Source organism: Aptenodytes forsteri, unplaced genomic scaffold (assembly GCF_000699145.1).
Source record: "Aptenodytes forsteri isolate BGI_AS27 unplaced genomic scaffold, ASM69914v1 Scaffold307, whole genome shotgun sequence".
Lineage (NCBI taxonomy): Eukaryota > Metazoa > Chordata > Aves > Sphenisciformes > Spheniscidae > Aptenodytes > Aptenodytes forsteri.
This window is the reverse complement of record NW_008795303.1, coordinates 994917-1012137: the sequence shown is the minus strand read 5'-3', so window position 1 is coordinate 1012137 and position 17221 is coordinate 994917. Positions and strand designations below refer to the sequence as shown.

The 17221-nt window shown below is 36.4% G+C and overlaps 1 protein-coding gene across 1 annotated transcript in view; it reads right to left on the bottom strand.

Annotated features, from left to right (window-relative positions):
• XPO4 (exportin 4) overlaps positions 1 to 17221 on the bottom strand; it is a 55434-nt gene that overhangs the window by 20177 nt on the left and 18036 nt on the right. Inside the window, exons 6-9 of the mRNA XM_009279361.1 lie at positions 8604 to 8716; positions 6009 to 6166; positions 5562 to 5736; positions 583 to 759 (exon numbers count right to left, since the gene is read on the bottom strand). Of these exons, the coding sequence (XP_009277636.1) occupies positions 583 to 759; positions 5562 to 5736; positions 6009 to 6166; positions 8604 to 8716 (623 nt within the window). The remainder of the gene's footprint in view (positions 1 to 582; positions 760 to 5561; positions 5737 to 6008; positions 6167 to 8603; positions 8717 to 17221) is intronic.

The window sequence follows — 17221 nt, the reverse complement described above, 5'->3', positions numbered from 1 at the left end:
AAGGGATACTTGAGGTACTTTTAGGTTTTATCTAGAACACTCACCTCAAAAATTCAATTGGGAATTCACGTACCATTTTATCCAAAAGAACCACATAATATTGCAAGTTTCTTCTAGTCTGAGCATAGTCATATTACATTTTTTCAGATATTTATGCATGTCAATTATACTTCAAAAGTATACTTTGAAGATAGTGTACGGGAGGTAACAACCGTATAAAAGGCTTCCAATTTCATTGGAGATTTTAACTAGGACCCTAGTCCAGAGAAGGATGGTCAAAAGTTTAGTCATTGCATCTGTGGGAAAAACAGTAAGATGCATGTTGATTTGAGTAACAGCTTTACTTTTTTCTATTTTTTTTAAAGTGATTTTCAACTTTGTATACCTTTATTTCCTCTTCAGAATGAGAGAAACAGACTGGAAAATGACCACTGAGTAACAAATTCAATAAATTTGTCATTTCCAAAGTCACAAAGAGTAATTCTATACTAGCTCCCTTGAGCTACATAATATAGTACACACCAAAAGACATGGGCTAGTCACTATATATCATCATCAAGAATTACTAAAACGAGGGCTTACCAAATTCCTTGTACCATCAGGAGCAGCTAGATGGCACTGAATGTAGGAATTAAAGACCTGAACAGCATGTTGGGTAAAGAAACCTTTATGGAAATGTTTGTCATCTTGTACCAAAGTAAGCCAAGATTCCAGCAACTTATCATATGCTTCCATATATACCATGTCATCTTTGTCAAGCTGTAAGAGATGAAAGAAACAAAACAAAAATCTTATTCCTAAACTAAACCAGAGGAACATACTTATATTCATTATTATTTAACAGATGTTCTTCTAATGTTGAAACAATTTAAAAAAAAAAAAATCAGTCACAAAACCCATCTAAGGATAGCCAAGAAAATATCAGAATGAACTGAAGCAACGCATCAAAATGGTCAGTGCAGCTTTCATGCCTGCTAGGCTTTAAAAAACTGTCCAAGTGTTTAGTTATTTCTCATCTGATGTTCAAAACCGAAACAGTCTTAAATTGCCTTTAATGCATAATTACCTAAATACAGGAGCTACTGAGCTTTCACCCCAAAGATGTCAAGCATCTCAGCTCTTATTAGTAACAACAAAGAATTGAGCCATTTATTTTTAATTAAATAGACAAATAGGTATTTGCATATAGATTTATATGTATTCCACTATTGTTGAAATAAAGAGAGATAAAAGATGACAATTCTGTGTTCCAGAGGAAATCATTGTAAGATTGCATGTGTTCAAGAAACCCTACTACAGGTAGCCAGTTTTGATGATGATATGCAACTTCTCATCCTATGAACAAGCAAAAAAAAAAAAGCAAAATTCCACAGAATAGGCCTGCACCTCCAATTGCTTAGTGCATTTTAACTGATGCTTCATCTTTTTAGTTATTCATATGTGTTTCTACATGGTACATAAGTTACAAAAGGAAATAACATATCTGAAAAACAAAGTCCTGGGTTACAGGCAAACTAAAAAACCCAGATAGCAAAGGGGCCATTTCTTTTTAAAAGTATGTTTAATGTACCTATCAACTTTCTAACTTGATGCAAAAATTGAACTTTAGTAAATATATCCAACTTCAAATAACTTAAGTGTGACTGTACAGATAAACATGGTGCTAAAGCAGGACATTTCTTTCCTCTAAGAAAGCCTTCTCAAGTTTTAACCAACAGGATCACTCACAAAAGTTACTTTGAGATAGCAGAGCTTAGTGAAATGATTCCTTGGTGAAATGAAGAGATTATTAGGGCCTTAATCATGCTCCAGACAGAAGAATTCCTGACTTTCAGTGAAGTTACAAACATGACTGGATGAACAGGCAAGGAAAAGAAAACATTGGCTGGATGACTGATTAAGAGGGAAAACTGCTATCACGTTGGAAGCATTTCAAGATAGCTTCACAGCATCATTTTATAACTGCAAAGTGGTCATATTTACGGAAGTTAAAATATGGCACACACTGATCGAAGTGTGAAAACAAAAGCTGACAAGGAGAGAGGCAAAATTGTATTCAACACTAACATAAGCCACAAATTTAGGATGGACACCACAACGTGTCTTTCTAAAACTTGGCTAAAGGACACACGAATTCATAGACAGTCATTCAATCCTGAAATATTTTGACGTGTGTGTGTATATTTACATATATAACTTACATGTAACTTTTAATGATTTGTAAGAATCCAGAGCATAAATCAGTAAACAGACATGTCTTTTTATGAACAACAAAAGAACTCAAATCTATCCAATTCATTTATTTGAGAAGGTAATGCCATGAAAAAAAATGGTTTTTAACACTTTATGGTAGTTTCCTAAGGAAGCTAGGATTGATAAGTGCCTCCATAAAGTACATGCCCAAATAGTAGAGAGTTTATCCATATTGAACAAATTTGATCACAAAGGAACCTTACTAATAATTCCCAATCCTTATTTCAGATTAGCTACAGCTGGACTACCAAAGATATCATGCAGGTAAACTAAGTGACATAATGCAGACTGGGGAGCTGAATCATTCTGATGGATCCAACAGAAGCAATGGCAGAGGCCAGTTCAGAACTCAGATCTTCAGAAGAGGCAAGATACAACCAGTAAAGTCAAAGCAAAGATGCTTAATTTCTCTAGTAGGGGAAAGGAAAAGGAAATTGGTGGTACTTTCTTCACAGTCTACTGACCCTTTGAAGAAAGAACACTTCTAAAATTTGTCAAGCAGCAACAAGCTGGAAAGAGTTGGAAGCACAGCAGAGAGGACCAAATTCAGAATGATCTCTCCCATCACATGGTATTTTAAAAAAATATGAAACAGGAACAGTGCATTAAGATTCATTTTGAGAAAAAGAAGCTTTTGATATAATTTCTATTTTACTTTTCATCCAACATCCTGTTCATACTCTTCACTAATTCAGATGGACTATTTGATTTCTACTTCCGCATAAGCACTAAGTGGTGAGCAAGGTGAAGCATAGCTGTGGACAAGCATCTTCTCTCAGACCCAGTGCTATTAAAGGAAGAGACTACTTTGCAAGAACAAGAGACCAACTTGCACCATAAACTAACCTCCAGCATTGTTGAAGCTTACTGCCCTCCACCAGTGTAGCTGTTCTGGCAAATGTTTCAGCTTCCTTCAGCCAATCTCCCCAACCCCAAGAGGCAGGTTAATGTAAAACAGCATTTGAACATGATGTTGGGATTGTGGTTTTTTCCCCCTTGGTTGAAAATCACTATTAGCTGCTTTGAAGTGGTTTGCATATTATGGTTCAGGACCTCCCAATTTTGACAGTTTCCATAGCAGGTCTTCAGCTAAGTAGAATCCCTGTGCCTGATGGGGTTTCTGCAATGTTCACACAAGCTGTTCTGCTGGCATATGAAGCGGCAGAAATATGGGAAAAACAGCTTTTCTGAACAGCAAAGCTTATGGAGTACGCCTGCCTGCATTCTGCTGCACTTCAGATTTCTGAAAAGTTCCAGGAATTTTATCTCAGGACTCTACTGAGCCCAATGCACACAGTATTTCATCTTGTACCAAAAGCTCTTAATTACAGACAGTACATGAGCTCACAGAAGGTGTCACTACAAGCAATCTATAAGCAAGAAGCTCGGGGAACACATTAACCATGGCTGGGACATTCCTAACTCAAAAGATTGCTTTCAGGGATGCAAAGTAGTATTTTTTCAGAACACAGTTATCACTACGCCGTCTGGATTAAGTCAGCAATAGCTTCAAAGTCTCGGTAGCATGCCTTATTGCTAACACACTACTAAGATATATGATTTTTTTTTTTTCTAAGGCTCATCACCACAGAATTCTGTATCATCCTGGAAATCAGAGAAACAGCATGAAGTTGAGATATATCCTATACATCCGTAAGACCTATCACAGAATGGAAGAGGCAAAAGTGTAATGTTTCTTTTTCCACAGAATGATTTAAAGATTCAAATACAGTGAGCAAATGCGCTCTCAAAAGAAAAAACACTTGTATTCTCTCTTTCTGATGTTGCTGAATCTGAGAACATTTAAGTTTAATACTGAAAAGACCTTCTTCAGCAAAAACTATGGGATTATACAAGCATAGGCAGCCACAGTTTACTAGGCATAACTGGCCAAACATTTCCAAAACACACTCTCTGTACCAGATAGCGGTACAAGATTTTACTGAGAGATGAAGTGTTTTGAATGGTGTCATGTTGAGCACTCCTTTCATGAAACCTCGTTGCATATTCTAGCTCTCAAGTAACAAGAGGCTAATTGAGGAAACAACATCCCTTTAGTTGCTTTAATTTAAATGATAGGTGCCTACGATTTTGCTGAATCTTTTCTATAAAGGCTTCAGGAGCATTCCTAAATGTGTCAGTGAGCACCAGAACATCGGTTCAATGTTCTACTACATAATCTCAAAAGCAGGGCAAGTTTTGAGCAATAAGGTTTGGAAAGTAGCTGTATTTTAGATTCTAAATTTAATCAACAATTTCTTGATTAAGACATGAATACACTTGAAAGTTTAAGTGAGCACTGAGCCAAATGTAATACATTTTAACCTTGAGCAAAGACATAATCTAGTGCTCTGCAATGAATGCTAATTAACACACCTGTGATCTCTGGTAAAGAAACACATCCATCAACTTTATAACTACATACTTCTATAATTATTTTCAAATTCAGGTAATAAAGCCCATCAATATAGCAAAACTGGTAAAAATTAATACTTTTTAATGATAATGGGGAAATACTGGCTAATATCTTGATTGTCTCATTTTGAATCAATAGCTATTGCACATAAATAGCTCAAGTGCAATATTATTTGCCTTAATTCTTAGGGGCTTTTTTCCTTAGACTAGGTCTTCTTAGAAGTTTTTATTTTTAATGCAATTTTTAGAAGCAGAAAACTTAAGACTATCCCAACTGCTCTTTAACATTACAACCAAAATTTGAAAGAAGTAAACAAACAAACAAAAAAAATCCTCTGAATTCCTGTGCTAGATTTGTACACAGAATTACCATTTGAACTGTGTCAGCAACGAAGGGATGATTTGAACAGCTTAGAAGTATGAGGTTAACAACAGCTCTTAACAGGTACATTCACTTAAAACAGAAGTTCCTGACTCAGAACTCCTGACAGCAGTTAAGTTTCAGTCTGTCCATATGTTCATGTAGGCATTTTAAGCTTTCAGGACCACAGCTCGTTCATCATCTACAACAGTTTTCAGAGAAGTCCTACAAGAGCAAGTCAGCAATATTTAAAGACTTTAATATTTTTAAATGAATCCATTCTTTTAAAAATGAAAATATGAGACAGGCGCTTTAAATCAAAGTCTGAAAGATGCACACAGTGTGTAATTATGTTCATTATGATGTTTGAAACAAAAATCCTCTCAGATGTGATTTCAGAATTATCTAGAACAAAACCACTGAATTCACAACAGTTATTAATAAAACAGCCAAATTCTCATGTCACTTATGCTTATCACAAATAGAGAGAAACAAAAAAAGACTACCTGCTTACTTGAGAGCGGATACTTACCACTTCTTCCAAGGCAGCACTTCTTCCAAAAGAACAAGTGAGGTGTGCGAGGCAGTTAACAAATGAAGAGAAAAGTTCATTTGGAATGGCAGTTAAAATATTGCGAGGAAATACGGTTATCAGGTTGCTGATAATACTGGAAATTCCCACTGCTTCAGAGTCTTCTATTTCAATTCTATAGATAGAAATAGTGGTTAGTTTTTTGCCATTAAGAAAAATGCTAAAAGTGAATTGATTTTTTTGATACATTTTCAATCAATAAATCTATTTCATGTTACTCAAGAAGCACCTACTTTAAACTGCCTTTTCTTAATTTCAGTAATCCAACAGTAAGCACAAATTATACCCAGAAATAAGCAAGCCTTACCGGTTCTCCACACAGACAGGCTACACTCCAAACTAAAGATTAAAAGATGCCATCTAAATTTAGAGAGCAGGCATACATACCCATTGATAGTATTCAGTAATCCCTCAATGAAGTGTGCCAGGTAATCAACTTGTGAACCTTCATCGGGAAAGACTGGCCCGTGCAGAGACGCCAGCTGTGCCAGACACTGTAATGAATCTTGGGCCATATCTGTATCTTCTCTGATTTTTCGATGTACCTTTCAGGAAGTGAGATAGTTAATAATACATGGAAAATAGGGTGTTCTTACAACAGTCACATGGCTCTCAATCCAAAAGAGCACACACCAAAAAAAGCTTACTATAACTTCCATTCAGTCCAAAATGCAAGGGTTTCTACAACTCTCTAAACCATAGTAAATGTCAAGATTGTGACTCAGCTCACAAATTTGCAAGCCTTGAATTAACTCACTGAAACTAACATTTAGTTAAGTCTCACCTACATGTTGAAAATTGAACTGTCTACTGAATGTTATGTCTTAAAGAGAGAAACAGATGCCAGCCAGTCAGACATACTGCTCCTTCTAAAAACAGCAATAATGACAGTCATCTCTATTATGCTAACTATGCCTAGGCTACGGAGTCTTGCTAAAGTTAGTCAACAAGTTCAATCAAGATTATAGAGATGCTTCTATAGCAGAGGTAAACACTGAAGACACATACAAAAATGAATGCATCACTTCCTTGGCAACACCCTTACATTATACAAAGCCAACAGTAATCTTCCTGCATTTCTGCGAACTGTTACGTCATTACTTCTGCTGGTGAGACTTTCTAGATTCAAATCTTAATATTTTATAATCATATTCTCACATACTTATTTTAATTGCCAAGTATGGATTCCAAGAATTTTCTTAGGCTCATGCCTCCTATTTTTTCACATAAGATTTACTGAATAAATAAATATAGGGTAGCTTTTTCACCCAGAAGCAAATTTAGTTAAATTATTTCAGCAATATTATACACAAAAGTACAGTTAAAACACTAATCATTTCTCTGTGGCATTATAGTTGCAACTTCATCCAACTCGTAACTAGTCGGATTAGCCGCACAGTTAATCTCTGAAAGATCAAACTAGCAGGAGAAACAAACCCGGCAACAGAAATACCCCTCCTAATAGACATCCCACGCTAGGCTGAGATTACAACTGAAGGCTCTCTCTTTAACATGGGAGTCCTGTCAACTTTTGCAAGGTTATTAAAAGTTCTCAGATCAGATAAATGAATATAAATTACTACCATTCACTTACATTACTTCAAATAGCAAACTAATACTACAAGCCTCAACCATTGCAAATCAGGAATCTAAAACCAAAACTGGCAGCATACTGCCCTGGCTAGCATTCATTCAAAAACAATCAAATACAGGCAGGTTTTGGTTACTATTAAGTAAAATGCAAATGTATTAAAACAATTCTGCGTGTTATTCAAAACATTATTCTTATCGCGAATAAGTAATTGTAAACCAACCAAAGAAACAGATATCTAACTCTGACAACTTCATACTATTAAACGAGGAAGGGTTAATATGTGAGCCAAAAAGTTATTTGCATGTGGAGGTTCACAGCTGACAGTAGCAACTGTCTGGATAGTCTAGACAGCTGTTCAGATTGTGCGTAGTTGCTAAGAGTTCTGCCAGTGATTTTTTCACCTTTTCAAAACTACTGGAACAGATAAACTTGCAATCAAAAAAAATTTTTTTTTAAATCTAATTTATCAAAAAATCCTATACAGTAAGGACATGTATCCAAGCACTTATCAGATAACTCTCAAGCAGCACTGGAGAGTTACATTTACTTTGTGTAATAACAACTTTGTCCAAGTTTTGAGCACATTATTTCTCTGCTTTGCAAAGATGAAAATAGCCTGAGAATGCTGAATTCTCAGGTCCCAAGAGATGTAACATAAGATAAAATAGCATAGTAAATGAATTTATAAGCCAATATATGTTGCTGCTGCAGTTAACTCCTAGCTGAGCAAAGACTACAATCGTCTCCCCCCAACAGCGGTAGAAAGAAAACAATACTAAATTTTATCCAGTTTTAATATCATGGGTTTTTTTAAGCTACAGAAATCGAATATTACATTCCCCTATCCCAACTCTACCTCTTCCCCATCTCTCCTAACTTAATCTGTTTTAACTTGTTTGAATTTACTTTGTGCTGAGGAAAGAGATGCAGAATTCTGTATGCTGAAACTGGCTAGAAAACTGCAATTACATTACTTATTTTCAGCTGTTCCGCTGAGCAAATGTTTTAAGATCAGCAAACACATACTGTTCATTTGATCTTTTTTGAGAGCAGTTACACCTTATCTGAAAGACATACTCTACTACTGCTCACCACGCTTCATTTCTTTTGATGAATACATGTCCAAAAGTATTAAATGTATAAAAGTTTAGGTAACTATACACCTTCTTTTGTTAATGGTCATCAATTTAAGGCTATTTATAGGCAAAATATGTATTCGGTAACCTAGAAAAAAATACAGTACTTCCGTTTGCTTTGATAAGCAAGCTGAAGTTAACAGAATCAGTCCTACCTGATGCAAAAGGAAGAGTCCAACGATACAGTTTTAGAACAGGAAGGAGCTGCTTTCCCTGTGGTCTGGACTATGAAAGTTGAAGAAAGAAACTTACTGTAAAGAAAAGCTCCATAACTCTGCTGTCCAGGAGGGTCTCACGCCAGGATTCTGTTGGCTTTAGCATCACATTTTGTGAGGATTCAAACATAGCTATATAATGTCTGCCCAGTTATCTGGTGTCAAGGTCAACAATAACATTCCTACTTGGCTTTAAAAAAATCCTAGATACAACAGGATCCATTCAGAAAGAATGTAATGGAAACAAACTTTAAGCCTCTTCACATACACAGCATAATTCATGCATGAGGCCAAGGAATAAAAGGTATTAAGTATTGAAAAAAAGAATGCTCCAGGAATGTTAGATAACAGTTTGATCATAATTATGAGACATACCATAGTGATACGATCACTTTGATAACCAGGGTGTCTAATGTGACACAGCGAGAAGGGAAAAAAGCAACCGCAATTAACAGGTGTTAAAATTTATGCAAAATGGGAAATCATTTTCTAAAAAATTTTCCTGGCAGCTTTTAAAAAGGCCTTATGATAGCTAAAGATAGCTCATTGAAATCTATATCCTATTTTTCTAAATAGCCAAATATGCGTCCCAGAATGCAGATATGTTAGCCCTGCATTAATCTACATTTTTTAATCGCACTGTGAAGAACAAAAGCATAAGGCACCACAAGGCATCGTCACATTAAACACATGTTAGAGACGCGCATGAAAAATGCGCACACCGTGAAGCCATGATTTTGCTGCACTCATTTCAGTCCTTGCCATGTGTTTTGGCATAACTTAGTTTACAAAATTCTGCAAATTCTCTAGTACAGAAAAAACAGAGACATGAGCAAAAACATTTAAACAAGCAGGTTACATTCTTTGTCAGTCTGATCACGCAGAAGAGTGTTTATCAAAGATTTTTGAAAGTGCTTCCTTCTGTGACATCCCCCAATCCAAATAGTAGTAAAACTGCTTTAACTCAGCAACTTACGTTTTCATTTGTCTTTTTTAAACCCTTCATTATCCTCTCTGATCCCTTTCTAACCCAACCATCAGAATAAGTAACAGCATGCTCAGCTGCATGTAATTTACTTATTGGTAATGAACTGCATTAACTTTTGTACTGTAAGTCATCAGTTATTATAAAAAAGTGTATCAAAAAGTATTTATAAGTCTAGAAGAAAATAAATTTCACAATGGTATCATTCAAGAAAGCAGACCACTTAACTTTTCATGGGTTTTGTTTAAGAGAACAATATATAAAGCAAACATCTAGCTTAATATGAAGGATTATGGCACAAGGCAGGGTGCACAATTTTAGTTTATTTACACTTGCCTTCTGAGTTCTGCCAAAACCAGAAATTCCTAACAACACTGTGCAGAACCACATTCCAAAAAAGCTACTTTTTCCATAGCACAGTACCAAGTGGACCTTCACTGGTGGTACGTGTCCAGAACTGTTGTCAGCACATTATAATGCATAACAACAATCAAGGATTTTCACATTAGTGCAAAACAAAACCAGTTTCACCATTTTCAAAATTATCAATGTGTGTTGAACCATAGCAGATCTGCATTATTTCAGATGGGGAAAAACTAAAAACCAGAGAACTGTCTATTTTACTTCCACCTGAAATACAGATGTCATTTAAGTGATCAAAAATGCTTCAGTTCTCCCAGATGAGAAAAAAAAAAAAAAGGCATGAAATTATCACACGCAAGCATCCTTTATCAGGAGTAATATTACAAATTAAAACTAATTTTACCTGGCAAATTAAGTTAGACTTTTTTTCCTTTGCATTTAGAATATTTTAAAAAACAGTATTTTAAAATTGTTTATTGACAAGTGTCCTTTGCTGTAACTCTCCAATAAACGATTGGCTTGGAAATACATCAATATTAAAGACTGTCATAGATAGATTATCGATCTCTGAAAATCAATTTGCTCTTCACTAGGTTGAGTCTACAGAGAGGACCAGCTACATAACACTTTTCACGTGGAATGAAAGAAGGGCCAGTTTGCTGTCACTATTTTAACAAGCCTATCCTGTTATTTTTAGTACTGTTTCTCACACTAATGGACTGATGACACATCTGACAATAGCAGATTTGTGGGTAAAATATCTGTTCACTGAACAATACAAATTATGTCTCCACCTATCATGGAGATCTTACACCCATTCTCCATCATGCACTAGATGTACACAAACGTTAACATTAGTTGGCTGTAGGGATGCTTGCTACCGTGTAATACCTTAACTTATTCTGTGCTATGGTTCAACCTTATTAGCAGTAGCCCAGTTATGCCAAACGTGAAAAAAATGACACTAAATTACCCAGTACATGGGTATACACAGGACAAATGCAGTCTTAATCAAAAATTACTTTAATTCTCAATACTTATGAGGAAACAAAAAGCACAGAACTAGCACAACACTTTTTTTGTAAGCACTCAAGCTATAACATAGATTTATGATAAGCATAGATCAGTCTACTATGACATCCTGGAGGGTTTGGAAGGTTTGTTTGTTTGTTTTTTAAATGAAAAACAATTGTAAATCACTTCTGGTAATAAATACAAATGTTTGTAACACTCCCAATTCTCCTGAAGAATGAGTAACTCATTATCGTTCACTTTGAATGACACGGAAATCCAAGCTAAGAAACAGCTACCAGAAGCACGGCAATGTTTCACCCAGTTCACAAAACGTGTAACAGATTCCTACAGAGACCAGAAACTTCTGCTTGAATCAGAACAGATTATTTAATAACATGTACCAAGCTCTACTGAAAAGCATAAGAATAGAACTAGATGCCTTCATGTATGATAAGGCTCATATGCTCACTAATTAGTACCTAGAGAGGAAGAGGAGAAGACCATAATGTGTAAGACAGATTTTCTTTTATCTTTGCCTAAATTTATGTATGTAGCCATTAGCTCTGTGCTTGGTTTTGTTTCATGAGCTGGAGAAATAAGAGTAATCTTTCTAAAATTATAAATTTGTAATTTTAAAATTGCAATTTGTAAAAAAAAAAGAAAAGCTAAAATTGAAGTTTTATATGCTTCTTGGAGGAATGTATTAAAAAAAGAAAATAAAAGATAAACAAATGCGTAGTTTTCCTCCCACTATTTGCCTCTGTCCCAGAAAGGGACTGATGGGTGAAGATGAGTATCAAAATATTTCATACCCTAAGGCAGTCACGAGGGATTATAATGTTTCACTTCAGGACTTCCCACAAATTCCAGTATCTGAGAATGGATCCCACAGTCTTTTTCCTAAGAGAGACAAGGCTTACCCTTCCACAAAGCAGTAAATTAGGAACTCAAAAATCAAAGCTGAGATTTCTTCTGCCAGACCTCCATTCACAAATTTGTCCACAGGAGTGAAGAACAACTCAGAAATGGAGGGAAAGTTCCTGGAGTGCTAAGGCCCGAATATCTTTCTTAAAAGTTATTTTAATCACTTTACCTTTGCTGTTCGGAGCATTTCTGGAGAGCTTTGTGTCAGTCTTAGACTTATATTTCACAAATAAAAAACTGCATTAGAAAGGTAACTCCTTGGAAATCTGCCACCCAGTGTTATAATGCTAACATACTGATTATATTTGGATTTTTAAGACCTCCTCTGGCTTGCTAGCTAATCAGCCAAGCACATGGGATGAGTCTAGGAGCAACTGTCTACAACTGATGCAGAGGCTTGCTGCCCCCTATGGAGAAATGCTTCACAAACCTTTATATAACTTACACTCTCAGCAAACATATCCAGCATTCAGGAGAAGGAACATATGCTTAAATATTTAATTATTAAACACAAGTATTCTTAACTGTCATGAGAATGAAACAACTACTTTGTGTCAGAGACACTGGATTCAAACTGCATCTGTGCAGCAACAGGCATAGGAAGTGTAGGAAGACCCAAGCTAATTTTAAAACTAGCCAATTCCAGAGCCGATAGCAGTGTAGCCATGCCAGTACCAAGTCTCATGTTGACCACCCAAGTGGATTCTGCAGCTCCTGCTACATTTTGCTGCTATGGTTATACAGTATGCAAGCTAATCACTTGAAGCCTAGCTTACACTTAAAGCACCTATGCAGAAGTGACTGCCATGCAGATGCAGCTCAAGAGTCACACCTTTCCACTATATATTGGCTGCCATCTAAGAAGCTGATGACAAAGCACTGCAAAACTGGAAACTTAAAACCACTGGGGCAAGAGAACAGAAGAGAAAAAACCTATATATTTCATCAGTTGCCCTTCATAAAAAGGGTCATTACTAGTCTCTTTTCCTCTTCTGCTATTAATGCTTTTAAGATGGTCTTTCATTGCAAACTGATTTCAGAATCAATTCAGGAAAACCCATATGATGAAACACTAATTATTAAAAAGTTCAATAACAATACAAACATGTTTAGTGCAATTATGACCAAATTCATGGGATCTGTCAATCTTGGGTTTGCCCAATTTTGTCTTAAAAAGTTCTTAGAAAGGATTGTCAAGAAAACACAAAGTACCCTAGAAATAATTTCTAAACATTGGGAATTTCAAAGTCAGGTCAGTATTCCAACCCTTGATCTTTCAGATAAGGACAGACTGCTGTAGTAAATTCAGGATAATCCCAGGCTGCTAACAAACACAAGACCTAAGGAACGCAGCCCTGCTGCTGAAGGAAATCTGTGTTGTGGCTCCTCAGTACAGATTCAATCATTTCTGTAGCTGTGCAACAAATCAAACTGGGGACCTCAACCTGCTAAAAAATGTTTTCAGCCAGGCGGTTCCCTGCTCAGTATCACACTCATGGGAGGTGCTAGGGCAGGATGCTTTTTCAGCAGTAATGCCAGCTTGAATCATTCCTCAAAACAAACCTCAAGTTTTCTGGAACATTCTGTGTGTTTTTCACGCACTTCCATTACACATAACAGATGCTACCAATCTGGGTTGGACCGAGTTCAAATCTTGAAAGTCTGCAGAGCTATATGATTCACAGGATCTCCCAGAAAGGTATCTCATTCTGGCTTGAGGTATAAAAGCCGTTTTCAGAACAGAGATATGAAGAGCTTGTTCCTTTACCTGTGTGGCCGAGGAACACGCATACTTAAAAAAAAAGTGTTCAGATCAGACAAAAGCTTCAGTCAGTTCATACAATTGCCATCACACCATTTTTCAATGGAAGAGATATGAAGAGCTTGTTCCTTTACCTGTGTGGCCGAGGAACACGCATACTTAAAAAAAAAAGTGTTCAGATCAGACAAAAGCTTCAGTCAGTTCATACAATTGCCATCACACCATTAATTTCAATGGAACAGCAACGATGCACATTAGTGGAGTGCATCCCATTAGGTTTATGTAACCTGTATTTTAAATCCAATCCCCTATTCTACGTTCACTTGAAAATTCACCAGCTTGCCTCCAAGCAAGAAGAGGAACCAAATCCAAAACAAGAACTAAAGATCAATTTCTTCTTTATTCATGTACAATTAGCACTCTTTACAAAAAGCTGTAAAAATCTGCACCTTAATTAGTAAAGGATAAGTAGTTCTATGACAGCTCCTAATGACAGATAATAAACACCTTTCTGTAGATGGGAGACAGCTGGACAAAATCTTATGTTCTGTTTAAGAACTTTTGCATTTGAGGACATTCATCCCAAGTCCATTAGAATGTGGCTGCCAAGAACAGATAAATCCCAAAGTCAAGAAGTAGTGAGAGACATCTCTGGAGGTAAAAGAATATAAATTATAATTACATCCTGACTCCACAGGACATATTATATGTCCATGTCAAGGTGCATTAAAGCCCAGCAACATTCAGCTCCTTAACTGGAGACTTTGGACACCGATAATGTACTAGGAATGGGATCCTTGAAGGCACTCTTGTAAAGGAGAGGGCTGTACCTCTTAGTACTGATCACCTGTACTTCCTTAATTAGTCAAAACATTCATTTAAGAAAAGGTGCGGTTAAAACTAGTTCCATACAAGTAAACAATATTTAACAGTGCTGTAACAGCACTGAAAAAAGAAACTACAGAAGCCAACATGCCACAACAGACTACCATACGTTCTTAGTGCAAAATAGGAATCCTATGTTATTGTCATTTCCAACAGTGCTGCCAAAAACCTCTGAAGCATCCACTAACACCAGGTGAACTAATACCTTGAGGTAGCAGAGAAAAATAACAATAGATGATTGCCTGTGTGTTAGAAAATGAAATGGAAGAAACTGTACATGACTGAAAGGAGGCCTCCTAGCTCATCATGCCCAGCCCTTCCTACTGCAGGCGCTACATTCTACAACACTCAAAAATTATTGAGTTCCAACTTAAAAGTAGGTAGGTCCCAGCCTCTCTTCTGTTGTTGCTCCAATGAGATGGCTATTCCAGAATGCATCTTTCATGCCAGCTCTTCTTGCTAGCAATAGACAATACAGACTTACTACAACTCTTCTGTTATAACTGGTGCCAGCACTGTCCATTTAATAATGTAACATATACTAAGTTATCCTGTAACAGCAGAAGAACACTTGAGAAGTGTAATTCTCACAACTTAGTGATTTAAATAATGTGCCTCTTGGCGATCGTCACTGTAGAGTTAATGCACATTCATCCTAATTCCTTTTTTTGAAGATAAAATAATCTTGCTAAAGATTAAAAACAAATACTGCAGATTACTGTTATGCTGTAGGGAATACTGACAATCAATACTATCTTACCAGGGTAAATACCAACTAAAGGAAAGAAGACAGATCTGTGGATCATTTTACTCCATGCTTCGAGTATTAAACTTATGCCCATTGCTTCGGCATAGGCACTGTCAAGATTTGGAAAGAGGATACCAACTGATCAATCAACACAGCAATTCTTACATTCTTATGTAATGTGCTACCTATTTAGAAACTGCAGTCAAGTTAAGTTTCACTGCTCATGAGGTAACAATCAACAGTTGCTTTTAAACCAGTCTTCTTAAGGAAGAGAGATTTATGCCACAATATAATCAACATGGTGCTGTAAACCCCAACAGTTATTGAATCTTCGTCAGCTAAGACCTGCATTTCTCAAGAATGATTAAAGCCATTCCAACTTCTGTGAAAACAGGTTGCTACACAGACGAGGGAGACCCAAGCTGGTGCCGTAATTCTTACAGCTAAATGAAATGTCCAATGGTAGAAAACAAAAAGATGGTATCAAGTGGAGCAGAAGTTATGAAAAGATTTGAAATAAAGCCATGTAAGAGCACTTGTGGTGGTTCAGACTAAAGATCCATCTGATCTCCAGAAGTGGCCAGAATTTGTTTAACAGCTGTAATATCTCAAGTAGGCCAAGTAGCAGGAAACACTGTTAACCTTAAGCAGCAGTATGGCTTGCTTAGCTATTTCAATTAACACTTACTTACTAGCACCTATAGACTAAATCACTTCATATTATATAGAGTTATAAATGAACGTTGGAACTCCCAAGGCTTCACATCTTGCTTGTATATATCTAGCTCCACCACTGCAAACCTTAGCCTAGGATCAAGTGCTCAGGTAGAACTAGAGCCTTCACTTTCAAACTGTAACAGCAGCAGTATTTGGGACTACGTCAGAGGTTTGCACAGAGCAAGACTAAAATTCAGAGGGAACCACCTCTACCCACCACTGCACAACACAAGAGCATTTCCTTTCTATTTAAGATTACAGCTAAAAAAAAAAAGTGTTCACACATTATTTGAATTCTTACAAATCCCAAATCCTCTTCCAAGAAATTTTGTAAGATGCAATAATTTAACTCCAGTCTCAGTCTTGTAAGCACATGCACTAAATTCCTCTCTGGACTCCTGCCAAATCACTTCGGTGATTAATAGGAGTGAGATATTTACTCTTAATCCGTGGCACCTTCCATAAAGACAATATAACTGGTATTCTGTTTTACAGATGTGAACCAAGGAATATCCAGTTTCAAATAAATTTCACTTTTGCTGCCCACTGCATAATGAACAGAATCAAAGACAATAGAAACACACAGATACTGCCTTCTGACCGTCAAACCAGAAAAGCAAATAAAATCCTTTACAGTGGATTTGAAGGCAACATCCAGATTCCTGCAGTATGTATAACTTAGTAGCAATTTTAAAAGGTTTTCAGAAAAAAGTTTATAAAACCAGCTTAAAAATTTGGCTCTTGGAAAGTTTGCTGAGCATCTTAAAGACAGTCTAGCTATTAAAAGAGGTATTGTAATATTTTACTGCAAGTGCTGTCTTAACCCTCTATTAAATAGAGAATGTGATTGATTATTTCTACAGTATTCTTCTAGCCCATTTTTTGGGCTGAGCATTTTTGTATGTTTTTTCTTCTCTTCCTCACTAAGACTCTTTCTGATTCCCATTTCCTCCTCTACTTTCCATCTCCACCTTTCTCTGGACTTTCATAATCAGCACACATCACAAAGATGTCAAAATGGAAGCAATGGCACCTGTGTATTGCCAAAAAAAGGAGATGCCATTTCTTATCTCAGCTAGCAAATACTTTTTCTTCAGACCAAAGAGAACCTATTACATACATGTTCTACGACCATGCTCTTTTATGGGGAGTTGGTTGAGCAAGCACATTCCTACATGATGGGGCATTTACCTGCCCCCTCCTCTTCTCTGAGGGAGAAAAGTAGGACAGATCAGATCTCTGCATAAAAATTCAACA